Here is a 27156-nt window from a genome sequence, read left to right as displayed (position 1 = left end):
ACCTAGAACTAGTTCATAGTATATCTTCCATAAGTACTAGTCTAATAAAGCCTGAAGAGGTGGCTCGGCAGTTAGGAGCACTTGCTGCTCTTCCAGAGTGCATTCCCAGTGCCCACATCAGGAATCCGCATGTGGCATCATCTCTGCCCTCCATGGGCACTTCCACTTCTGCACTTACCCATTCTCAAATGCATGCATAAATACATCAAAATATTTTAAATTAAATTTTTAAAAATTATTCAAAATAAAATAATCAGGTGGAACCTATCAAAACCCAACCAGTGGTTACCTAAGAGACAGCTGAAGAGTAAGGAATATTGGTGGAAGTATTATTTTCTTAGCTATATACCTTTTTAATATTTTAAATTTGTATCATGAATATGTATCAACTACTTTTAATATTCTAAGTGATGCTCTTGAAGACAATTCCATCACATGGGATATAGACAGACACATATAATACAGGACAGACATAATACGTACTATATAACCTATTGTCTTTTCTTTCCTTAAATTTTTCCCTGCTTTTTAATGTCACACATTTGTCTTCTGAATGTTCACTAATTTCCATCCTCAGAGATGCTTGTCATCAAGAATTCATACAGTACAGAAAAATCAAAGGAAAACTCCCCTGAATCCCTTCATTCATAAGAAAAATACTAGCGAACTGCTTGACATCTCCCAGATACTGCTTTGCATATGCAAACCTCAGGATGAGTCTGCACTCGCTCCTGCCTTCAGACTGTGACTCACACGAGGCTATGAGGCTATGCAATCTCACATGAATGAATCCACCTTTTCTCTCATTCCTGGTCAACAAATACACACTGTGTCGTCCTCCGTGGGTAGAGAGGTACCACACACGCTTTATTTAAAGCGTGCTGTTGCTGGTGGGCAGACAGCTTGCTTTCAGAGATCCCCTGTTAAAATAACTCTGCTGTATACACACATATATGTACATTGTGAGTATTGTCCAGTTATTGTTATAGGAAAAATGTCCAGTGTTTTAAAAGGTATTTTCACTTACATATTCTTGTGTTGGGGAGGATACACACACACACACACACACACACACACACACACACACGTGCAGTGCCCATTGTGGCCAGAAGAGAGAGCCAGGTCTCTTGAGCTGGAGTTTCAGGTGCCTCTGAGCCACTCAACATGGGTGCTGGGATTCCAAACCGAGGTCCTCTGGTGCTTGCTCTTAGCCACTGGGCCACCTGTCCATGCCCCACGTCCCCGTCCTGTCATCACATCTGCTTTGTTTCCTCTCTCTCACAGGGATGGAGAGGTGTGCACTAATGACAAGCTGCACGTGCTTGCTAGCTTTTCCTCCCTTTTCCATTTCTAGGCAATAAAATACAGCTCGGCAGAAACAGAAAGAAGCCAGAGCCAGGCGGACTACCCAGAATCCCTGTGGATCTTTGAGCAGGAGGAGATGCTTTCCATCGGGATAGAAGAAGTAAGTGGTCTCCGGGGTCCCTGATTACCTAGCACTGATATGTCTAAGCACCTGCTCTATATTAGAACCGAGCATCTGCCCGGAGTGTCTCCACTGTTACCTTCATACATGTCCAAGAGTTCGGTTAAAAGTCCAGAATGAGTCCGCTCACTGACAAAATTTAACTCATCTGCCGCCGACCCGTCACCATGACCGCTGTTCCCACGTGGGGTGACTTTCTCTGCAGGTGTTTGACATTTTGCCCCTCTACGGAGTTCTGCGGCCATACAGCAGCCATCAGATATCATTTACCTTCTATGGACACTGTGACATCATTGCAAGGGCCAAAGCTCTGTGCGAAGTGGAAGGAGGGCCCACCTATGAGATAGTACTGAAGGGAGAGGCCTCCCTGGTCAGCTACTCCTTTGACACTAAGGACATTAACTACGGACTACAGGTACTGCAGACAGCAGGCGGGGATTTTCTGGGTTTGCCTTAAACATGGATTGTAGCCCTTACCCTTGAATCTCTCGAACCATCACGCATCCGTAATCAGCTCCCCTGCCCCGGTCCCCCTGTTTGCAACCATTTTCCCTTGTGTTGCTCACTGTCTCCTCAAGTTAAACATGAGAAGATGCTCATTTTTCTGTCCAGAAGCTGCCGCGATCCTTCTTTTTCTCTCGTTAGCATATTTTCCTGCACTCCTCCATTTACAATGCCCAAGGCTCTTTGCTGCGCTCTCCCACACACCCCGCATACGTGCAGCACCCGGTATTTCCAAGTCACCCACTCAGTTACACTAATCACACTACAGGACTTCATCAAGCCATGCCTAGATTTTTCTTTCGATGTTTTGGGTTTTGATTTTTAGAGGCAGAGTCTCATGCAACCAGGCTTACCTCAAACTCCGTGTGCAGCCAAGGGATGACCTCAATTTCTGATCCTTCCACCACCGCCTCCCAAGTGCCAGGGTTACATACATCCCAGTGGCATCAGGAGCTGTGGGGTGTCACATAGTTTACCCTTTTGTCCAACCAGCCCCACCTGCAAGATGTTTGTTGCAATGAGTCACTGGTCTGGCTCAAGGCCTCTGCCATACCATTGTCTCCTGACCCTCACCGAAGCTCCTCTTGGATATCCTGCTCTTGTGTTGCCCTGAGTTATGGAGATGTCATTCCACAAGGCCAGACCTTCATGCACTCCCGCAGGCCATAGATGGGGCAGGCAATAGGGTGGCCAAGCAACTGGCCAGTATCTGATGGAGTGTCTGTGGGGCGTATGTGCTGATCCCTTTTGCCAGGGCAAAAGCAGAAGCCCCAGGCAGGTAACAGCCCTTCTTCCTGTTCTCTCTCCAGCTGTTTGACCATGTCACGGAGCGCGAAATCACACTGAAAAACATTGGGAAAGTTGGCTTTGAGTTCAAGGTTCTGACTAACTACCGGTCTTCACCAAAGAATCTGCTCCCCGGAGTACCACTTATCCTGCCTCTGTCGGTGAGTCTGAACTGAGAGGGCTCACACCAGAGAAACAAGCCACACCCAGGCCGGGGGGGAGCGCTACTGCCAGTACCGCAGGTGTGGCTTTTTTAGTTAGAACTGAGAATTTGGAGTCAACTATGATGGTGCACACCTGTGATCCCAGCATTCAGGAGGGTGAAGCAGGAGGACCAGGTGTTTGACAGAGGCCAGTCTTGACTACTTAGCAAGTCTGAGGCCAACATTGGTTATATGAACCGTGTCAATAGATGGATTGATGGGTAGACTGACGGAAAGATAGACTTAGGGACACTCTTCACTAAAGAAACATTTATCAAGTCCTACGTTACCGTTTCCAGGTACCATGGACACATGATAAACCAATTAGTTTCAACCTATGGATTTCCCCCATGATAATCATTGGTTTTAGTTGGATGTGGTACACCTTTCAAATCCCAGTACTCTGGAGGCATAGGAAGGAGGCCCTTACATTTAAGGCCACCCTGTATGATGAGATTACTATTTCAGTGGTGGGGAGGGTCTTTCCCACCAGGACATCAAATGTCCTTGCCGTTCCTCGGGGCTTCCCCCATACGAGCTGTACCAAAGCAACTTTTCCTCTGCATGTATGAAGACACCCACAGCCTTGAAAGAGTCACTGTGGCTTTCGGAGCAAGGGGAAGTGGCTCCTGATGATACTGTATTGATCTCTCGGTTTCTAAAACCTTTTGTTAAATTTTTCTCCTCCTGAAGATGACACATGATTTTTATAAAACGCTAGAAAATATTTTTTTAAATCTATATAATTAATTTATAGTTATTCGTAATCTTTTGGAGGTTTTATTTTTATTTATGTGGGTGAGTGCCCAAGGAGGCCAGAGAGGGACGTCAGGTCCCTCAAAGTGGAGTCACTGGCCGTTAGGAGGCACCTGACTCGGGTCCTCCAACAGCAAAGTGCTTTTAGCTGCTGTGCCGTCTTATCATCCAGAGACGAGGAATGCTGTTCTCCCTGGCATGTCGTTCATGCTCGAGTCCATCGCCAGCCCCAGTGGCCTTTGACCTGTGCACCTGTATGTTAACTCCATGCTATTTTCATGACTGCGGCTTTCAAACCCCGGTTAGGAGCTGCTAAATCAACTCCCTTCGTTCTCTTTTCCTGATAAGCCTTAACTGTTCTTCTGAATTGGCATCTGTGAATGCTTTTCCTAACTTCACAAGTCTAAGGCTGACCTTTCTTTCTTAAAGAACAGTGGAACAGGCAAGACTGTTTATTCCTTGAATATATCCATTAGCCTCCCCTCATAAGTTTTCGGAAGATGACAGATTTAACCAGGAAGAAATCAGGCTGGAGAGCTGGCTCAGTGGTAAAGAGCACTTGTTGCTCTTGCAGAGGACTGGGGTTTGGCTGTCAGCACCCACATGGCAGCTCCTATCTGTCCATAGCTCCAGTTCCAGGGACTCTGATGCCTTCTTCTGGTCTCCACAGGCACCAGACATGTGTGTGATTCACAGACGTTCATGTGAACAAAGCACTCATCCACATAAAATAAAAAGTAAACAGATCTTCTCAAAATCCGGGCATTTTATTCACGTGTATAACTGCTATCACAATTTTCATTATTTTCTAAGTTATCTAAATTATGCATTTCTGTTTACTTCCAAACTAATACACTTTTAGAATCTTGTAGTGAGGAGCTGCGGGCAGGCCTGCTTTTCATCCTGCCCAGGTCCCGGCCACCGGCTAGCTTATACCCCAAAATAACATCACACAAATTGTATTCTTTTAAATACTGCCTGGCCCATTATTTTCAGCCTCTTACTCACATCTTGACTAACCCATACCTAATAATCTTTGTAACACCATGAATGGTGTCTTACCGGGAAAGATTCAGCACGTCTGACCTGGTGGCTGGCTTCATCGGATCTCTCTCCCTAAGGAGAGGCATGGCGGTCTGCTCAGAGAGGCGAGGCGGGGCAACTGTCTGAGCCATCTACCTCACTTCCTTTTTCCTGTTCTGTCTACTCCACCTATCTAAATTTTGCCCTATCAAAAAGCCAAGGCAGTTTGTTTATCAGCCAATGAGAGTCCTCCATCAGAATCTTCATTACTTTTATTGATGGGGTGGTCACTGCGGCGTGTGGAGGTCAGAGGTCACTTCCGGCATCAGTGCTCGCCTGCCACCCTGTGGGTCAGGAGATGGAGCTCAGGTCACCAGGCTTGGCAAGCACCACGACCTGACAGTCAGAGACAATGGGGGCCTCTCCGCTCCTACTCAGCAGGTTCACAGGTGTATTTAGAAGTGAAAATGATGTTTAGCACTAAAGAATACAAGAAACACCATGCTTTCAAGACTGCAGAGTGAAGGCCGGGCGGTGGTGGCGCACGCCTTTAATCCCAGCACTCGGGAGGCAGAGGCAGGCGGATCTCTGTGAGTTCGAGGCCAGCCTGGTCTACAAGAGCTAGTTCCAGGACAGGCTCCAAAGCCACAGAGAAACCCTGTCTCGAAAAACCAAAAAATAAAAAAGACTACAGAGTAAAGATTATCATGAATCTCTATGAAATTAACCAGATAATTGCAGCATTCAAATCTTCTCTATCTTTTGTTTGTTCACTTTTTCTAAGACTAAGTGGCACGCAGAGAGAGTTTGCGCTCCTCCACTTTAACTGTCTATTAACATAAAAATATGTGTGCTGTGACTGGCGCGATTGTTCAGTGGACAAAGCGCTTGCCGTGTAAGTATGAGGACCGGAGTTCAGACCTCCAGCACCCATGGATGCTGATGGGCATGGCAGTCCATCTGCAGTCTCAGCACTCAGCAGGCAGAGACTGAGGAATCCCCAGAGCACACTAGCCAAATCACTGAGCTCTGGGCTCAACTGAGCGGTCTGACTCCATGTGTAAGTCGGAAGGATGGAAGATAACACCCAGTGTCAACCTCTAGCCACACACACACACACACACATACTACACATGCACACCCAAATATGCATGTCCTCCCACACATGTGAGTATGTGTCCACATATGCATGCATAGCCCACATACATACAGATGCAAAATTTGGGGGAGGAGGAAGGAAGATAAATATGAACAAAATACCTTATATGACGTCCTCAAATAATTAATTTTTGAAATATGTAATTAAGAATTTGTGTTGTCTACATGTTCATTTCTCTGTTGACACATAAGATTTCATTTCCATTAAGTGTTCCTCACAGACTTCATTTTGCCTATTTTAAGTGGTCCCTTTCTCATCTTTAACAGCTTTTGCCATGTGCCCACTTCCCGAGGTCTCAGCATTGTGGTATCTGTCTTCCTCACGCCACCTATCACAGCCTATTTCATTTAGTTTAGCTTAGCTCCCTCATAGAATACGCATTGTTGAACTTTATTATTTTGTTTGTGGTATTATTTCTTCCTTGTATTCTCTCCATCAAAGTTTTCTAAATGTTTTTTCTGTCTTTTTCTACTTACTACCTTTTCTCCTCTCTTTCTTCTGCTCTCCTTCATCAGCATCTGAGTTTACATGGCTGCTGTAGGTGTGAATTTGATGCGACTCTGTGGAGAAAAACTTGACAATCTCTATTAAAATTACTCTTTGATCAACTTTTTCACACCTAATTATCATGAATACATTCTCCCACACTTGCAAAGTAAAGTGTAAGACTCTTTTCTGCATAAACTGTAATAGAAATATAAAAAACAGACTAAATGTCTATCAAAATATAAAACTGTATGCGTTAGGGTATTAAAATTGTGTGGCAGAATAATACACAGCAGTTAAAAAGGATGTGGCAATTCTAGATGTGTTGTGAGATATTTGATTACACTGTGTAAAGATTTGTCACTCTGATTGGTTTAATAAAATGCTAACTGGCCAATAGCTAGGCAGGGTTTCCAGGCACAGAGGACACTGGGAAGGAAAAGGGTGGAAACACAAGGAGACATGGAGGAAGCCGGAAAGCAAGATGGACAATACGTAGATGGGGTAAACAAGTCTTGGGGCAGCACATAAATTAATAAAAATGGGTTATGTTATAAGATCTAACTAAAAATAAGCCTAAGCTATTGGCCAAGATTTCATAATTAATAAATCTCCATGTCATGATTTGGGAGCTGGCTGGTGGGACAAAGAAAGACTCATTACAAAGATACATTAATATTGGATTGAGTATGAGATCTATTAGGTGAAAAAGAAAATAGAATGTTGAAAAATTATATGCTGTCACCTACATTTTAAAATATGCTCATATGTGTGCATAATCTGGTTTCGGTTAGCTAATAAATATTAGCTAATACTACTCTTGCACCTTTGTTATCAAGTGACAATTGGTCCATAAACTCCTTCTTTGTGCTTTGGCCAGCTTGGGTGTAAGAAGTGAACATTTCTTTCCTTTCTGCCGTCTGGGATGGATTGCTTTCTGAGAGGCTGGCCAAACTTGTTCAAATGCCACATGTGCCTTCTTCTCCAGGAAGATTCCTTGGACTCAGCAATAAGTCATTCTCACAACTATGATTTATTATAGCAGAAGGGCACAAAGCAAAATCAGCAAAGGAATGAAGCTCAAAGACAAAAGGTCAGAAGCGAGGCACACCTGAGAGGATGCCCGCCAGGGAGTCCCACAGGACACTAAGTCCCTGTCTTAGCTATTCTTTTCATTTCTGTGACAAAATACCAGGTCAAAAATAAATAAGTAAATAAATAAATAAATAAACAAACAAACAAATAAATAAATGCAATGAATTGGGAGGGGAGAAGAAAAGGAGGGCTAATGGGAGGAAGGAAGGGCAGAGGATGGAAGGAAGGGCTTATTTAAGAAGGAATATAGTCCATCACGATGTGGGGCAGTCGCAGATTGTCTGCATTGCAGCAGGAGCCCGAGGTGCTGGTGACAGTGTCCACAGTCAGAAAGCATCAAGAGAGGTGAATGCCACTTGTTAAGCTTGCTTCCTCATTTTTATTCTCTCCCGGACCCCAGCCCGTGGGACAGCGCTACCCACATTCCGGTTGTGTCTAACCTCAGTTAAGCCATTCTGAAAACATCTTCACAGACACACAGATGAGTGTTTCCATGGTGATCCTAAAGCCAGTCAAGTTGACAACAAAGCCTAATCATCACAGTCCCCCAGCAATAAACTGTGGTGACAGCTTGAGAGCTGCCAGGGACTCACTGGAGATGCTTGTCATCTGGGGGCTTCTGCCTGTCACATAGCAAAATTCCCTCAGAAATCAAGCAAGGAGGTGACATAAACTGTACTATTTGCATAGATGTGGCAAGGTAAGGAATGGCAAGGAAATGTCAAGAACCTTCCAGAACTTTGGCTCCCAGATGCCAATCAAGGGTCAGCCTTGCAAGAGGCCTTTCTGAGGTCCAGGGCCTTGAAGCTGCTGTGATGACCCCTTTTTACCTAGGGCTTCTCTTTCTGTCTGAATGGGATTTTCTCTGCATATTTTTCCTTTCGCAATATGCCAGCTGTCCTATTATGAAGCCAAGTTCCCAAACATGCAAACCAATATTTGCAGAATGCATAATTGCCCGTGCATATTCAGCGTATAGCAACAGAGAGACGTCTGCCCAGCAGTACTGCTTGAGAACCGTTCTTATTGGGAAAATGCATTGCTAAGCTTTGGAGAGAGAAGCTACGACTGCCCTCCTCCCAGAACACTGAGCACAGGAAGAATGGCTCTGTGGGGAAATGGAGAATTTTGTGGACTGCCCAGGAGAAGGCAGCAAGATGGTGTGAAGATAAACCCTACTGAAACAAGCATGGCACCCTTTGCAGCTGGATTGTGCAGTGCGGACATGCGCACACGCACACACACACACACACACACACACACACGCACGCACACACGTGCACACGCACGCATGCGCGCATACACACACACACACACACCACATGTGTGTAACCTCACACAGTGATTCATGAGGGTGAGGGTCTTGTGAAATTCAGGAGTGAGCATCAAAAAATATAGCATATAAGGAAGCCTGAGAGTGGAGAGAAAGAGCAATGGCTTCTCACAGGCATGGTGACAGGCAAGCGCCACTCTCAGTTTGGGGATTTGAGATAAGTTTATTGACTTCACTAGGGTTAGTGTATCCCCAGCACATGTGCATTAAATAAATTATAGCTCAACATATGTCAATATGTTCTCATTGTTTTATGATTATTTATGCTGTGGCTTATTTTTTTCTTACCCTCATTCAATAGTTTTTCTTCAAAGAATATATATTATTCCTAAGATATTAAATAGTGGGCTAGGGAGGCTTAAAAAAAAGAGGCAGGCATGGTGGTGCACACCTGTGACCCCAGCTCTGGGGAAGTGGAGACAGGCAGACCTAGGGCTCCCTCGCAACCATGTTAGCTATGATGAATTTCATGCAAATGAGAGATTCTGCATCAAAAGCCAACATCACGCTCTGAGGAATGACACCCAAGATTATCGTCCTCCTTACACTCACATGTGTGTGCGTGCACACACACACACACACACACACACACACTCAGAGAGAATTTAAAAATTATGAAGATACAAATCATACTGAATTATAGACACTTCCTTAACTAGAATTTGGCCAGTATTGCTTTCCCAGTTGAGGTTCCAAAAGAACTTTGCTTTTTTCGCAAACTTTATTTAAAACTGGCATAGTTGGGGCTAGGTAGATGGCACAGTGGTTAAGAGCATTGGCTGCTCTTCCAGAGGACCAGGTTTCAAGGGGCAGCATCCACATGGCAGCTCACAACCGTCTGTAACCCTATTCCAAGGAATCTAATGCTCTCTTCTGACCTCCCCAGGCACCAGACATCCATATGGTCCACAGAACCACTCATGTACATAAAATAAAATGATTTAAGTGGTACAATTAGATGTAATCCATGACAACTTGCCTTTTTGCCCAGCATTATGATTTTAAGATTTAGCCATATTGTCACATCATAGCTACAGTTCACTTATTTTCACTGCAGAATAGAATTTCTTTTCTAGCCATATTGAAATTTCCCATCTTCCACTGAAACCACATTTAATTTTAGAAGGTGAGCTAGCCAGAAGTTTCCCATTAGCAACAATCCTACCATGAATTTTCCCATATATATCTTCTGGCCCAAAGGTAGATAGATGTTTTCCTAGGGACTTGTGCCAAAAATGAAATTGCTAGGTATATTGTCAAAGTCCATTTTCAGTGGGGTTCAGGTCCCAAAGAGGAGGTATGGAGTTGGCAGAGGAAGAAAAGGGCAAACGCACATCGGAGGGTTCAGCATCTCTCTCTTAATCAAAGAGACTCTTTATTTATATAGCATGTTGACTACATAAGTCATTTGGCAAGCATCAGGGCCCCGGATCCCTTTCGCTTCTCCGTTAAATGTCTAGGGTAGAAAAGCGAAGAACAAAACAGACAGTCTTGCCTGAAACAGCATCTTCAGACAGCTCTGTCACATCAGGAAGTGACAGATTTCTCAGGGTCTGCAAGGCAAAGACCTTCTGTTTTTCCAGCCTGTGTCCAGACTGGCTGCTCATGTGGTTACATTATGTTCAACAGTCCGAAATTGTTTTTACCTTACCTATGTTATGTGTAGCATCATTTGATGTTTTCTAAAATGCAAGCTTTACAAAATATAATAAGCATTTAATTAGCTGATTTTAGCATTTTTCTGTTCCTCGGTGTTATAGGAGGAGCCTGTTCTTTACATAGGCTCCCAAGAAGGAAGGTTCTGGTGTCTCATTCTTTCTCCATCAGCCCGGATTGTTCTTATTTCCTCTATATTTGCTCCAGTATTGGACAGTAGGCATACCTATGACGTCTTGTGTCCAGAGCTGAGCAAGACATTTCTTAGAATCCACCCTATTGGTCCCACATTCCTTGGGGCAAAAGGCAGACCCTTCCTTCTGTGACTCTCCTTTCAGGCCTTGACCCCGTCTTCAGAGTTTTATCCCAGGAATGTGAATCCATTTCCCTGGGGGCTGCATTAACAGAAAACTCCCCATTACGCACAATTGCTCTTAAAAGCGAAAGCAGAAGCCACGCGCTGGTAGCCAAATCTCTTGGTGAGGTCTTACTGGAACTTTCTCAAGCAGCATCGTCCACCTCAGAACTCAAGCTGTCCCTTGTGCCATGGCCCGCACCAGGGTACGGCCTGCATCCACTGAGTACTGGGATTCCATTCCTGTGCTGCTGTGCCCGACTCCTACAGGGTTTCCCTGTGTGTTTACTGCTCTCAAAGTCCCACGAGAGGCACACAAGCATCTCCTGTGGTGTACGTTCTCACCCAACTTGATACATTTTTCCAGGTTTGTGTTTTAAAAAGACAAATTTGGTGTCACCTTCCTTTGCATTTCCCTCATGGCTGACAAAGGTGAGGCCTTCCACTGTCTGAATCCGGAACAAAAAGAATCCTGCAGGTAACACCACCACACCCGCTTTCCAGTTACACCGCAGAATCAAAGGGATAAAAGCAACAGGGCACTGGCACCAAAATAAATAAATAAATAAATAAATAAATAAATAAATAAATAAATAAATAAATAAATAAATGCAGTATAAAATCACACACATACAGTTATCTGATTTTTGTTGTTGTTGTTGTTATTGTTGTTGTTTTAGAAATGCCAAAAATATACATCAGAGAATAGATACCATCTTCAACAGATGGTTCTGGGAAATCCAGATTTCCCTGGGTGGGAAATGGAACTAGGTCCTGATCTCTCTTCCTTCCCAAAATTCAGCATCTAGTGGAGCAAAGACCTCAACATATAATTTGCTAGTCTGGTAGGGTGTGGCAGTGCTGCGCACTTTTAATCCCAGCACTGGGCGGCAGAGGCAGTTGGAGCTCTGTGAGTTCAAGACCAGCTTGGTACAGCAAAACTGCTAAAGGGGGGGAAAAAAGAATATTTCAACTTCTAGGTAAGCACAGGTGAGAACTTTCTGAACAAGACTCCAGAAGCACAGGAAATAAGGTCATCAATGAACAAAGGTGTTTTATGGAACTTAGAAGCTTCTGTACAGAAAAAGAAAATGTGAAGTCATTGAATAGTCAGCCCACAGAGTGGAAAAAGATCACTGCTAGTGACTTATCCCACAGAGGACCAATGCACACAATATACAAAGCTCAAAACCCAGACATTAAGAAAGGAACAACCCATTAAAATGTTTGTTTTAACATTCTGTTAAAATGTTCCCTGTGTTCCTCTTTTGGGCAGTGCCTGTTCCTCTGCTGCCTCCTTCCCTGTGTTTTCTTGTCATCTTTCCTCAGCACCTTGGGAACTGATCTGAGGGTAGTGTGTCTAGCCATCCACAGGGAGCATAAGTCCGCTGCACACTGTCCAGCTCTCTTTGGTCTCTCTACCATGTAGGGTTTTATCCGCTCAAATAAGGAGCAGGTGCTGAAAGTTTACTACTTGCCTGGAATACCTGAGGTCTTCCAAAGAAGCTTCCAGATACAGATCGCCCACCTGGACCCAGAAAATATCACTCTGTGCGGAGAGGGCATCTTTCCCCGGATCAGCCTTGATCTGCACAGGAACCTCCGAGGTACTATCACCCACTGCAATAGCAGAGGACCCCCAGAGGACAAAAGCCACCAGTGTCTTCTTTGGCTTTTTCTGCATCTTTGAAGGCTCGTGGCTACTCACTTTGTTTGGTCATTTTATTGGCTTGCAAAACCTCTCTAGTACTCTTCTGTGTTGTGCCTTGGTTGCCAGGGGTCTGGGACAAGAAGTAAATTCGACTCAAGCTGTGACCATTGCAAACTAAGACTCCGGATCCGTTTTGCCATCATTAAACTCCCTATCAAAGGGAGAGGTGGTGACATTTAGACCAGTGTGTGTCCCTTCCAGCCAAAACTTCTCTCCCAGTCTTCTGTCCCAATAGCATGCTCAGAACAGAACCGTCACGGGAAGCAGCCACACCCTGTAGACCTTCACTCAGGGGCCTGGCTTAGACACTGAAGTTACATACTATTTGCTATTTGCCTTTGTGCCTTTTCTGGCCCCATGTGGTTCCCTAGAACCAGCTTCCTGTGCCAGGCTGGTACTCCTGCCTTGGTAGGTCCTAATACTTGGCTGAGATGTTCTTTTAGCCTGCTCTTCCTGACCCAAGAGAGGACCAAAGGTCAAGAGAACCTGCTTGTTCTTCATGGTTTCCTTCTTTGCCTCCCTTGGGTCCACTTTCCCTACAGTGCTTCAGACTGAAGCCCACTTTCCAGCCTTCCTCTGCCTTCTCTAAAGTCACAAACTCACTGGCTCCAGATCATCTAATAGATTATAATTATCAGCTCCCCGAAAACATGTTTTCATATTATATTGTATTATATTTCATATAGCACAAATGTTAATAAAGCTAAGACCACACTACACTCCAGTATTATAGCTTCAGCCAGAGAGAGGTAACCAGCTCCACACACACCCTCAGGCCTCAGGATCCAGCCAGAGCTAGCTTCAGGGGCTAAAATGTACACACGCACAAGTCGCACACATAAAATGGCATGGTTTGCATGGCTCCTACACACATCTGTCATGTACTTCAACCCACCTGTAGACTCTCACAGGCCTAATACAGTAGAAGTGTCTAACGGTGACTGTGCTCAATTGCCAGGAGACAATAATGAGACAAAGCCTGTCCAACGTCACCACAGATGCACTGTTTGTCCAAGCAGTGTTGGCCATAAGTATTTGAATGTGTAGATCCGGACCCTGCAGACACAGAGAGCCAGCTATGAGGGTCAGGAAGGAGACCGTTGCCTCACGGTTGAAAATCAGGTTCCCCGTTAGCGCCATAACACAGAGGGTGTGGTTATCAGTCACCCAGATCCGCACATCCATCGTTGGGGCTTCAGCCCTGGTGTCCACTGCAGTCTCGTCGTCCCCCAGAGTTTCACAGTCGGCTTTTTCTTTTCTTCACCCACTTTGACCTTTGCAGCATTTTGAGTTTGCAGTGACTTTGGGTGGATCCAGGTGTCTGAAATCCCTCTGCTAATTGTCTCCCTCCTTCAGTAAGGGTGTTGTGGCTCACTTAGATTTGAAGGAACTTGACCCCAACATATCCTTTGTGTTAACTGGGAGGGACTTAGGGTGCCAAAAGCCACGGAAAGAGTGACCAATCATCTCAGCTCGTCCAGCACTGGAAGGGACTCCAGGGTTAGAGGGTTTAGTGTGAGAACTGAGCAGCGTTCCAGGTGAGCCTGTTGGTCTCTCATAGTCTTGAGGGCCAGCTTGTAGTTTTTATGAGCCATGTCATTAAACTCAGCGAGGTCTCAGATACAAATCCAGCTCACTCACAAATTACCTGTCCCTCCAAAGTAGAGAAAATACAGCAGGTGAAGTGTCGAAATGTCCCCCTTCCCTTCCCTGCCCCCTGGAGCTGCGAGGCTAGGTTTGAGGCTGAGCGCATCTCTGACTGCGCTGATTCCCTCCCCTCCGCCCTCCACAGGCAATGAAAAGTATGAACACTTCCTGGAACAGGCGAAGAGAAACATGGAGAAAGAGTATAATAAATATGAGCCTGCCAATCACTATGAGGTGATCTCTGAGGACAACACTGAAGAGGAGAATACAGAGGTGAGAGCCGCTCCGCCCTGCACAGAATGTCTGTGGGGGGAAGAGAGCATGCAAATTGGGGTGGGGCAATGACGTGGGACATCCCAGAAACAGTGGAAAGAGATACAGTCAAGGCAAACGTGGCGCATGGGAAGAAGGCAAGACGAGCCCAACGAGGTGAGCGGCTGCCTGGAGAACCCATAAGAGCTTTGGACTTTCCCTGGGGGTAAGAAGGAACTGTTGAAATGTTTTAACCGGAAGTGCTGTGGTTAATTGGGCTTGCATCTCTGAAAGATCCCTGTAGCTGTGTTGTGGGCTATAGGGACAGGGCTTAATGGGGTAAGAGCAGATACGAGGAGCTAGGGGCTTTTAAAGCTGTTGGGCTGCTTCTAGGTGAGAAGGGGTAGGGGTGCAGACAGTGCTGGTGGCAGTCAGAGAAGAGAGAATTGAGTGGGGACGAGGAATGTTTCAGAGCTGGAGTGGTCAAGCACTCAGAATCGAGTGGGTGTGAACTGAGGTAGGGATGATGTTTCTCTTGGATGCATCATAGAGAGGGAGTGTCAGGAGAGGGGACTCAGAAGGAAAAGCAAGTTTTGGTAGGAAGGGTAGGCAGGGAAATGAGCTGAAATGGTCCATTATTGAGCATAAAATTGCTTTCTTTCTATTTTTTGAAAACTTCATACACATTTACCCTGTATCTGAGTCACATATGTATCTCCCCGCTCCCTCCTTCCAGCTCCCCCATATACCTCCCATCTGTTGAAATACCCCAACGGATCTCTCATCTCCCTCTCTACTTCTTGCCCCTTTTTTAACCAAGTCCAATTAGAGCTGCTAATATGTATGAGATCGTCTACTGGGGTATGAGCATCCTACTAACGTCTACCCCTCCCCAAGCAAAGTCTCCCTCCAATAGCAGCCACCAATTACCATTAGCTGCTTGGCGAGGGGTGGGGCTTTGGGAACCCCTCCCCACTCCATGCTGGAATTTTTAAATTACTTGATCTCATGGCGGTCTTGTGCAGCAACCACGGAACTTGTGAGTTCCTGTGTGTAATAGCTCTCCTCCCCATCCTCTGGATCTTACATTCTTTCAACCCCCTCCTCCAAGATGTCCCCTGAGTCTTTGTGAGGGGATATGACATTGATGTCCCACCCACAGCTGAGCACTCACAATCGCTTATTCTCAGCAACTGTTGTGAGTTTGCATTAAACACTGGCTTCCAAATGTGAAACTCCTCTACCTGTAACTATAATTCCAGGGGAGCCAATGCCGCTGGCCACTGTGGACCTCTGGGCTCGAGAGCACACAACCACCGATACACATCTTCATATAAGTAAAACTTTAAAAAAGAAACGGAGGGCAGAGCATCCTTGCATAGGAATATAAAAATTCCTGCTGAAGCTGAAGCCATGCAGAGAAAACACACAGTAGCTCTGTGGTGCTTGAGGATTTTTGCCAAGACATTTTTATTTTTAAAAATATTTATTATATATTTATTCGCCAGGGGACTGGGCGCGTGCCACAGAGCAAGTGAAACAGTCGGAGGACAGCTTTCAGGAGTTGTTTCTTCCTTCCACCTCAGGTGGTCACACTTAAGCGAATGCCTTTGTACCTGCTGAGCCATCTGGCCACCCATTTTTTTAAACTCTACTGCTTGGGGGTAGAGAGATGGCTCAGCAGGTAAGTGCACTTGTTGCTCTTCCAGAGGATCCAAGTTCAGCTCCCAACCACCCCTGTCTCTGGTTCCAGGGGATCTGATGCTTTCTTCTGAACTATGTGAGCACCAGGCATACATGTGATACACATGAATATATGCAGGCAAAACACTCATATACATAAAATAAACCAATCTTAAAATAATCGGTTTTCTTAAAGACCTTTCCTCGTTTGTGAGTGCATGAGAATTTATTCATTGTGAAGCTAATCTTTATTTACTACACATTTAGAACATGGGAGGGATAAAATCAGTAGTTTTCCCTTTGTGGTAAAAATTCTTTCCCACGATGAATAAAGAGACTACATATTCTAGAGCGACCTTTTGAATTGCTCTGGCTCTGGCTCTTGCCCCAGATAAGTGCTCATCTCCAGATGGAAGTAGAGCGACTTATAGTCCAAGACTACGCCCTGGAACACCAAAAGGCAGTCTCCTCCAGTACCACAGACGACACCTACTTCAGCAATCGGAGTCGCCGCAAAATAGCCAGGTGAGGGCCCTTATGCGTTCGGGTTGCCTTTGTTTCAGAGAGTGGTGAGGCAAACCGTGTTTCTTTTCTCCTGAGAAGCTAATTGATCACCTAGGACTGAAAGCCATGCACCTCGTGTTAGCTGCCATCCCTAGCATCAAGCCAACCAGGCAATTCTGGATCTTAAAGCCAGAATGTCAAATCCAATAGACAGGCCCCCATTTCAGGTTCACGGGGACCCACACTGAACATGTCGCCAGATGATGGCCAGGCACACGCATGGACTTCTGAAGGAGGCATGGAGTTTCTAGTCTCTCTGCTAGTGGCCCTTAGCTATTCTCCACTCTGGAAAACAAAGCTGCACAAGGAGAGAACTCACTCTCTCCTTTTGGGAAAAGTGGCCTCCCAGGCTTGAAAGTGACTAGTAAGGACAGCCCCGTACCTGTTTCAGAGTCCAGCTACCTGAGTACGTCCTGGACTTCGGCTACATTGTGCTTGGTGACGTCCGAACCCACATCATCAAGATCACCAACACCAGCCACTTTCCAGTGTCTTTCCACGCAGAAAAGCATGTTCTTCACGATACAGGTACCAGGAGCCCGCCTGCATTCCCCATCCTTCTAGAACAGCGTTCCTGCTGTTCATTCAGCGGAAGGAGTTTCTGCGCTATTCCGTGATACTTTTGACAGCCTGTCCCAGAGGGCCTGCTACGGAGAGCAGCTTCTCTGTGCTGTTTTCTTTGCTCATGAAAAAACAATTTTCTCCATCTCCATCTAGGCTTCAGCACTGAGCTAGACCGTGTAAAGAACCTGCCCTACTGCGAGACAGAAACATTTGAAGTGAGATGCGACCCACAAGGGGCTAATATTCCTGTGGGGAACAAAGAAGTCATTCTCCCCATCAAGGTATGGTGCGCCACTGGGCCTACTCGGCCTTCCAGGTCCCAGCCACGCCTGTTGAGAACCCCAAGATTATGCAGTCCTGATGATCAAAAGCTGGGTTCTGAGCATCCTAGGCAAGAGATCTGCCCCTGAGCTATATCTCCATTGTGTCGCTGCTGCTGCTGCTGCTGCTGCTGCTGCTGCTGCTGCGGCTGCTGCTGCTGCGGCTGCTGTTCCTAACTCCAAGCCACATGGTAACCACAATTTTCTGTCCATTTCCAGGTGTCTGGAGGGCCAACCATTCACATCTGCCTCCAAGCCACTGTGACCATTCCAAGTATGAGCCTGTCTTGCAACAAAGTAGAATTTTCTACGATCCAGTGTGGGCAGTGCATGGTGGAAACCATTCAGCTTTCCAACACTCTGCAAGTTCCTTGCGATTGGTTTGTCCAAACCCCCCAGCCTACTAACAAGGTAAACTGGGTTTCCCTTCTCTCCACCTCTGCGGTAGCCAGAGCTGGGGTTCTGGGCCTTTCCTCCTATCATTTTAACTTCCTGTGGAAGCCTCTCTGTGTTAGCCATTGCCCAGTTTCTAAACCTGGTACTGGAAGATGTCTTCAGTCCTTGCCATTGTGTGTAATGTCATACCGCCCTTCTGCCCCTGGTACACATCCCCCGGTGCCTGGAAAGTGCTCAGGAAATGTAGCTCCTGTGAGCGTTGGGTAGACTAGAACTGTTTGCTACATGAATGATCTAATTGTCTAACATTTATAACCCAGATGGATAAGCACATGCCGAAGTATTTGAGACGGAAACTACAGGCAGAGATGATTCCAAAGGCTCGGATCTTTGAGATCCAACCCACTTCTGGAGTCTTGGACCCTGGCGAGAGGGCCAATGTGCAAGTGAAATTCATGCCCAAAGAAGAGGTGAGCTTGAAAACATATGAGTCTCTGTAGAGATCTTCCTTCTTGGGTCACTTTGATGTCAGAGCCCAGGGTTGCCTGAGACTCATACCTATCTGTATATGGCATCAAGTTCACCTACTTCCTGGGTAGCCAGCCTGGTAGGCTGGGCCCAGCAGCCCTGAGTGATATGCCAGCTTTCACTGTGGTATGGTATCAGTGGCATTCTGCCTCTGTTTTACAGGCTGTGTATCTTTGAACAAATCACTTGTCTGACTAAGTCTCGGCTTGTTCATAGGTAACATAAAAAGCAATAATATTCCAATATCAAACCTCCCTTATTGCAATTCAGAAATTCAATAAGCTCAAAACGTGGGGGTTGCAATTTCATAAGTTTCATATTAAAACCTACTCAGTAGAAAATCTCATTTGATCTGACATGACTGTTTTTGCCTTTCTTTATCCCTAGTTTTTCAAACATTGCGACTGCCAAAATATTAATGTGTTTCATTACAGGAGTCCTTGCCGAGACTCCACTTAGGACACCAGGTAGCAGAGCCCAGATGCACAGTGCTTACCTTCTTACAGATCAGAATTTGAAAGCATCTGGACACTGGGATTTCTGATAAGCTAGCCCAGCGCCGCAACCAGGGCTCATAGGGTCATTCTGAAGATTAGCAACACTGAATGGCGCACACAGCACGCTCCCCTGTGTATCATCAGTGATTCAGGAACTATTAACTTCTACCAGCCATCACCACGGTAGTCAGTACTTCCTGGCAGAAAGCCTCCCTCAGCCTGATAAATGTCTCTTATGTAATTGCCGTGAGTTCAAAGTCACTCCTAATGGAGCGCATGGCAAGAATAATAAAACCCAAGAACTGGAAAGGATCTCAAGATGTCTCACCGTGACAATTTTTATTCAAAGCGAAAAACATCTGAGTGATGTTTTCCTTTTGATTTTGGTTTCAAAGACAGGGTTTGTGCAGCCCAGGATGGCCTGGAGCTCACTAGGTAGCACTAAGATAGACTTGAACTCTCGATCCTTGGCCTCACAAGTACTGGAGTTACAGGCATGCGCCACCATGCCTCATATATTCTATTATTGCATAAGAAAAAAATCTAAGTGAATTTTATACAATATATGGCTAACTCACATATTCCTGGTAATAGGTTTGAAGAAATGCTCCAGAATCTGCAATGGGAAAGTAGAAAAGTAAATAACCTCATATTTCATTCTAAAATGAAGCCTGTGTTCCTACCTATCAGAGTCTACCCATAATGCTACTGATGCTGAAGCTTCTTTCTGCCCCACTTCTTCCCTCCCTGATCCCTCTCTCCATCCTCTTGTCTGTCCTCCACTCCTTCTTCCCCTCTTAATCCCTTTCTCCATCCTCCTGTCCCTCCTCCAACCCTTCTTCCCTCCCTGATCCCTCTCTCCATCCTCCTGTCCGTCCTCCACCCCTGCTTCCCCTCTTAATCCCTCTCTCCATCCTCCTGTCCGTCCTCCACCCCTTCTTCCCTGCCTGATCCCTCTTTCCATCCTCCTGTCCCTCCTCCACCCCTTCTTCCTCCCTGATCCTCTCTCCTTCCTTCTGTCCCTCCTCCACCCCTTCTTCCCTCCCTGATCCCTCTCTTCATCCTCCTGTCCCTCCTCCACCCCTTCTTCCCTTCCTGATCCCTCTCTCCATCCTCCTGTCCCTCCTCCACCCCTTCTTCCCTGCCTGATCCCTCTCTCCATCCTCCTGTCCCTCCTCCACCCCTTCTTCCCTCCCTGATCCCTCTCTTCATCCTCCTGTCCCTCCTCCACCCCTTCTTCCCTTCCTGATCCCTCTCTCCATCCTCCTGTCCCTCCTCCACCCCTTCTTCCCTGCCTGATCCCTCTCTCCATCCTCTTGTCCCTCCTCCACCCCTTCTTCCCTCCCTGATCCTCTCTCCTTCCCTTTCTCCATTTTCTCCTCCACCTCCCTCCTCTTGCTCCCCCTTCTCCATCTTCTCCTTCTCCTGTGCTTTTTGCTGAGTTCCACTGTGTATCTCTGGCTGGCCTGGAACTTGCTAAGTAGAACAGGCTGGCCTAAGACTTGCTCTGACCTTCTGCCTCTGCTGGATTACAAGTGTGTGCACTAGCACATCTAACCTGCCCATGCTTCCAAAGAAAAATAGTAACATGCTTGCAGCTCTTCCGAGTGATTTAAGATGATTTGGGCTTGATTTTATTTTTCTCTGTGGTGCTAGGAATTGAGCTATCCTCAGCCTAGTTCTGGATTCTTATCACTTCCGAATGAGGGAAATATCACAATGGAGCAGGGGAGGTGGGATGCTTGCCATGTTCCTGAGAGTCACTGGTGGAAGTCAGTGGTCCCAGAAGCTGTTACTTCCCTGGATTTTCTACTACACTCTCTGCTGCCCATGGGCCCAGAGTCACAGAGAGTGGGACCCATACAGGAAACTCAGAGACGTGAAGATGACGCTTAGGCCTGCTGTATGTGGTCAGGCCCCTAGCATGCTCTCTACACACCGCGTAAGAGTCCCCGCTATGGTGATTGCTCTTTCACAACTACGTAGGAAACGTGTCTCCTTTCATCTGGAGGCAGGAAGCTTTGTGCCTTTGGTGGTTCTCAGTTTTGCATTGTTTCCATGTTTTCCAGAAGTTCTACAGCCAATCGCTGATGTTCCACATTGGCCAGAGCAATCAGAAGCTTGCGCTCCTGGCCCAGGGGCAAGGTTTGGAGCCGCGGCTGGAATTCAGCCCTTCTGTTCTGGAGCTGGGGCCCCTCCTGCCATTCGCATCAGGGGATGAGGCGGAGGTGATTGTGAGGAACCCCTGCAACTTCCCCATTGAGTTTTACTCCCTAGAATTTGACCAGCAGTATCTCTTAGAGGAGAAGGTGAGCAGAGACCCAAACCAAACACCCCCGCTAACGTGACAGGCCCCACCCCTGGCCTCTGTCCTTGTATCCACAGTGCCTTCCCTCTGGCCTCCCCCCCCCCCTTTCCTTGCCAGCTTACCAATTCCTTATCTGTAGACTTTCTCCACCTGCTTCTTTCCCCATGAGAACTTACTACTTTTTTGTAATTCCCATGTGCATCTTTAAGCAAATTAAAAAGCCAATGCATGTTTGTGGTCAGTATTTGCACAGTAAAGGACTACATGTAACAACTTGCCATTATATTTGAAGTAACTTTCCTTTAGGCTTCTTTTAATTGGGACACTTAAAAAAAATATGGACTGGGGAGATAACTTAGTCACTAAAGTTCCTTTCTTGAAGCGTGAGAATCTGAGTGAGTTCAATCCCCAGCATCCATGTGAAAAAGCCAGGCACAGGGATGCTCCACTATGATCCTAGCCTGGGAAAGCAGAGACAAGTGGGGCGCCTGGAGAAGTCCCTAGTTGCTGAGCTTCAGATTCTGTGAAAGACCCTAAGCCAAAAAAAAAAAAAAAGGTGGAGAGTGATTGAGAAAGACAGTGAGCATCCACCTATACCCTATACACACGCATGCACGTGCACGCGCGCGCGCACACACACGCACGCACGCATGCTCAAAGACATATGCACAAATAATTTTAATGTTATTTAATGTTAGTCTCTGCCCTTAGTTTGCATTTGTGCACCATTTACAGTTAATGTAGCTGCTGATGTATTAGGGCTTACATCTGCCATTTTGTTTTGTGGTTTTTGTTTTTGTCCTCTGTATACTTGGGCTGCCTTCCTATTGGTCCTTCCCATTTCATTTTTCCCAGAGCATTTTAAGTATATCTTTATCTTGCTTCTTTAGTTATTGCTACACACATTATATTTTGTCTGTGTCACTCCCCATGACCAACTAAGGTTCACCCTCCTCATTTTAATATAACTGTCTTGACAATCTCCTTAGAGAAGATGACATGATTTTTGTTAGAAACCCACACAGAAGGAGAAGCATTTATCCTTTTTTCCCATTATTCATCATTTTCTTTCTGATATTCCAAGACTTCTTTTTTACTATTCCCTTCCCATCAAAAGATCTATTATTAGTTCTTCTTGTTACTATTAGATTTTGGTCAGTACACAGAATAATAAGTTTCATTATGGCATTTCATATATTTTGTCATTGATTTATAACCCATCATGCTGTTCGTTACCGGTTAGGGTAGGTTTGCTGGTGAACTTTTTCATTTTTCTTCAGCTGAGAATGTCTCCATTTCCTCCCTCATTCTTGAGAATGTATTTTTTTCTGACTATAGAATTCTGGACCAATGGTTCATCATGCCCTTAAAAACTATGACTCTTCCTTTTAGCCTCCAGGACCTAGTGAGAAATCCAGATTTCTCTCTTTCTCTCTGTCTTTCTCTCTGTGTGTCTCTTTCTCTCTGTGTAGGCCTGTCTCTCCCTCATTCTCCCCTCTCTCTGAATCTTCCTTTTTCTTAATTTATGGATGATTGAAACAACTGAAAGTAGTACTCATGGAAAAGGCTCATGTAACAAAACAGAGAGTCACGTCAGGAAGGCATCTTGCAGATGTATATGCCTCTTATGAATTTATTTCATTGCCTTTTACATACACTCTAGGGTTGCCAGACTTAGCACGAAAATCTGCAATTATATTTAATGTTTAGATACATAAAAACATAGTATAATTGTGCCAAAATAGTATATACTAAAAATTATATGACTTATCTCATATTTAAATGCTTTACTTTATCTAGAAGCCCTAACACACACACACACACACACACACACACACACACACACACACCATCTGTCATTTTACCTATTTTCTCTGTATTCTCTATTTATGAGGAAACAACCTCACCAAGTGCAATATTGTAAAGAATGTTGCCCTGTACAACATCACATAATAGAGTGACATTTCAGGCATCAGAGCCATCGGGCTTTAGAACAATGACAAAGTCCCCTAATAATGCATTTCTCGTGTCTCGGAACACATCCCTCTCATTGGGTGATGCATGACTGCACTTTTTGAGAATAACCCACTCCGAGTGGATAATGAATTCTATGTTAGGTATTAGAAAAGATGTATGTGTGCCATTCTTAAAGGAAGAAAAACTTTGTCTCCCACGTGTGAAACGCTTGGGTATGTGTGGAGCAAAGTAAAGATTTTGAATCCCTTTAAGTTCAGGGTGGGGCTCTACCTTTAGACCTCCTAGAGAGGCCCACCATGTGAAACCCACGAATCATCTCTATTGATTTCAGCCTCTTGTAGAAGCAGGGCTTTGATGAGGCCAGTGAGCAGGAGCAAACCTCAAATGAGGCCAACGGTAGTTTTCATTCTCCCCTTGAGCAGATGTTGCGACAGCTGAAGGGCTATGATTCCTTCAACACCCTGCTGCTGCCTCCCCGGAACCCAGGGGAAAAGCTGCCCCAGGAGGTCTACGATTACTTTAGGGAGATGAAGAAATCAAAAGAGGAGCAGATGAAGGCGAAATACATGGAGAATGTGTCACAGGAGAATGGTGAGAACCCAGCATGAAGTACCTTGGGCTCTGGCTGCTGTTCCATTCCCTTTGAATTACCCCTACCATGAGACCAGCCAGCTACTGAGTATCTGCCAGGTACCAGGTGCCTGCTGTATCCCGTTTAAGACCATTACCAAATAGGTTGTGTAATCTTTGTGTTAAGGATACAGAGCTGGCACAGTCTGGGGTTACTGAGACTTAAAACCAGTGACTGTAGATAGAAGAGTGTGTGCTGGAGGCTGAGCCAAGGGATTCACACAGAAACTGAAGCAAAGAGAGTCCAAGTACACAGATGTTTATAGAAGAACCAGGACTTCAGTTCAAATCCTCTTGTATGTAACTGACAGCAATTACTGTACACCACTGTTTCCTGTGGTCGTGCCTAGGTACTATGTCTCCCACAAGGTGGGAATTGATGCCCTAACATATTCAAGTGGCCAGGGGCAAGGGAACTTGCATTGGAAAAAGGACAGCGCTCCTGTGGTCCTCAGGACCCACCATGAGCATCCCTGCTGTTGCACCATCGCGTCCTGTGGTCCAGCAGCCCTGTATATCTTGTCCCTTCCCCAGGGCCTCTCTGCGTTCTTGAGCAGGACAGCCCCCTTTATGACTTGTAGGACCAAATGACTGGTGACACCGTGCTCTCTCCTTTCTGTTTCTCTGTCCAGTTTCACTCCCTTCTGCACTAATAGTCCTCTCGTGTGTAGTTCTGCTCTTCACGCCTGCGTCTTCCACTAGACAAGCATTAAGGAGACAGCTCAGTGGATAAGGTGCTTACCAAGGAGCATGAGAGCCAGGTCCCCAGAACCCATGTGCAGCAAGATACAGTAGTGCCTGTCTGCAACCCCAGAGCTCCTATGATGAGACAGGAGGCGGGCTGACCAGAAGCTCATCTGGGTATACTCAGGTCAGCTAGGCTGACATACTCAGTGGTGTTTGAGAAACCCGGTCTCAAACAAAAGTGGAGGGGAAAGACCACACCCAAGGTTGTACTATGACCTCTACATGTACACACACACACACACACACACAAACACCTTGTATAGCCTTTTTTTTAAAACCTAGTACATGGGACAGCAGCCAGTACATGACATGCTCAACAACGTGTAGCGTATGAGACATGACCTAATGGTCCAGATGGAATCCTCTCCTCCTGCCTCATGGTCTCTCAAGGCAAATCAGTTGGAGACTGTTCACTTGACTTTCAGGAAAGACTGCCTCTACATTCAGTGTTCCGACCAGTGTTCAGCACCAATAACTTGTTGGAGTTGTTTGTACAAATGTCACAGGGCAAGTGGCTCTCACAGTTCTAGATGCTAGATATACTTGATCAAGGTATCTTTGGGGTTGGTACCTTCTGAAAACCATCTCTTCTTGTGGAGAGTTCTCTTCATCCTGTGCCTTCCCACTGTGGGTCTCTGTCCTGATCTCTTCAATGCTGTAACCAGTCACACTAAATTAGAGCATACCTATATGATGACCTGGAAACCCTAGTTACCTACTTAAAGGGCTTATTTTCAAATAGAGCCACCTGAGACATTGAAGGCCAAGGCTTCAGTGTATGGATGTAGGGAGGCAGAAATGCAGTGATTACCCACTGCGTTGCAAGAGCTAAGCTGAAGGGCTGCAAAGAAGATAAATGGCGGAAGGCGCCTCCCTTTGGAGAGCTGATGGTCAGGAGGATGATCAGGGAGACAGTTTGAGTCAGAGGGATGCCCAGTGTCCTCAGGAGACCCTGAGCCTGCAGTGTACACAGGACCTCGAGGAGGCAGATAAGAACCTTGTTTGCTCTTGAAGTCCATACACACCAAAGTTATCAGCTTGGTTTTCCCATTTATCCCAGCGGAAGATGATCTGGATCCAGGGCTGATGGGTCCAGGGGGAACCCAGGCTGAATGCTCACTGATACCTTTTCCAACACTGCCTCACGCTGCTCCCATGCTGTGGGCTCTGACCTCTCTAACCATGACCCAGGAAGGGCAGCTACCTCTAGTCACACATCAATTCCAAACAAAACAGATAATGCCCCTAGGTTAGAGGGGGTCACCTTGTATGGGCACGGACAACTGTACCCACTGAGATGCTGTGGAAGAGGGGATAATAAGGTGGGTGCCGGTCTGACAGGTGCCAGACACATTTAACGATGACTTGGGAAACATTGGTGAGAAGCTGAGGGTGAACGCAGGCTCCAGGGTACAGAATAGTCTCCACACAGTCCTGACAACCTGAATATTAAAATCTGTGGAGCAGAGCCTCTCCTGCTCTGGCAGTTATATATATAAAACCAGCTTCAGTCCCCGTCACCATGTGTCCAGCTCAGGCTTTATTATTATTAACAATTTAAACTGTAATTTGGGACTCTTAGGAATTCTCTGAGTTTCCTGGGCAAATGTATACTCTCAGTATCTAAGCACGTTTAAATGCAGAAACACTGTGCAGAAGGAGCCAGCTGATTGTGCTCTTGGTCATTAGGGTTGGTAGTATAGGGTGCTGGTCAGCACAGCCATTCTTTCCCCATCTCCCTTGTTCCCCACCCAGCTCCTTCCCAGGCATTTTCATCCTCTGCTTCCTCTGCAGAAGAAGAAGAGATGCCATCAGACCAGGGAACTTCCGCCAGCACCAAGAGGACATCACTTAGCCGAGCGATCTCTGTCACATCCAACCTGGAAGAGCGGCATCTTATGACTGAGTCCAAGAGCTACCCAGATGAGGACGAGGATGAAGAAAGCCTGGAAAAACTAACGTTCCAAAGTAACGGAGCATTGCGACAGGGGGCAGTTCTGTCTAGGCAGACATGAAAGGGACGTTCAATCTCTGGATAGCTTTCTCCATACAAAGGGGTACTCTGGGCCTCCTGCAGTGGCTTCCCACCCACCATGCATACCCTCTGGTGACCCATTTTCTCACACGGTACTATGAACATGGAAGCCTGCAGAGCAGTTTAGCATGTGATATTCTCTTCTTGCTGCGGTCACTTGCATTTTAACTAGACTAAGGAAGACCTGATCCCTTAATGCTAACATTATACTCAAATGGGAAATTTTTAAAGAAATGTTCTCTTCCGCTGGGCGGTGGTGGCGCACGCCTTTAATCCCAGCACTCGGGAGGCAGAGGCAGGCGGATCTCTGTGAGTTCGAGACCAGCCTGGTCTACAAGAGCTAGTTACAGGACAGGCTCCAAAGCCACAGAGAAACCCTGTCTCGAAAAACCAAAAAAAAAAAAAAAAGAAATGAGAAATGTTCTCTTCCAAATGTCCCTCCAATCAAAACATTA

The 27156-nt window shown here is 45.9% G+C and overlaps 1 protein-coding gene across 1 annotated transcript in view; it reads left to right on the top strand.

The window, feature by feature from the left end:
• The window catches only part of Hydin (HYDIN axonemal central pair apparatus protein), a 325609-nt gene that overhangs the window by 200070 nt on the left and 98383 nt on the right, over window positions 1–27156 (top strand). Inside the window, exons 26-38 of the mRNA XM_038312407.1 lie at window positions 1355–1465; window positions 1692–1901; window positions 2800–2937; window positions 12272–12449; window positions 14346–14473; window positions 16527–16660; window positions 17091–17227; window positions 17417–17544; window positions 17803–17994; window positions 18300–18449; window positions 21074–21313; window positions 23712–23880; window positions 26461–26634. Coding sequence (XP_038168335.1) covers window positions 1355–1465; window positions 1692–1901; window positions 2800–2937; window positions 12272–12449; window positions 14346–14473; window positions 16527–16660; window positions 17091–17227; window positions 17417–17544; window positions 17803–17994; window positions 18300–18449; window positions 21074–21313; window positions 23712–23880; window positions 26461–26634 — 2089 coding nt within the window. The remainder of the gene's footprint in view (window positions 1–1354; window positions 1466–1691; window positions 1902–2799; window positions 2938–12271; window positions 12450–14345; window positions 14474–16526; window positions 16661–17090; window positions 17228–17416; window positions 17545–17802; window positions 17995–18299; window positions 18450–21073; window positions 21314–23711; window positions 23881–26460; window positions 26635–27156) is intronic.

This window comes from Arvicola amphibius, chromosome 15, assembly GCF_903992535.2.
Source record: "Arvicola amphibius chromosome 15, mArvAmp1.2, whole genome shotgun sequence".
Classification (NCBI taxonomy): Eukaryota; Metazoa; Chordata; class Mammalia; order Rodentia; family Cricetidae; genus Arvicola; species Arvicola amphibius.
This window is presented reverse-complemented; position numbering and strand designations above follow the sequence as displayed.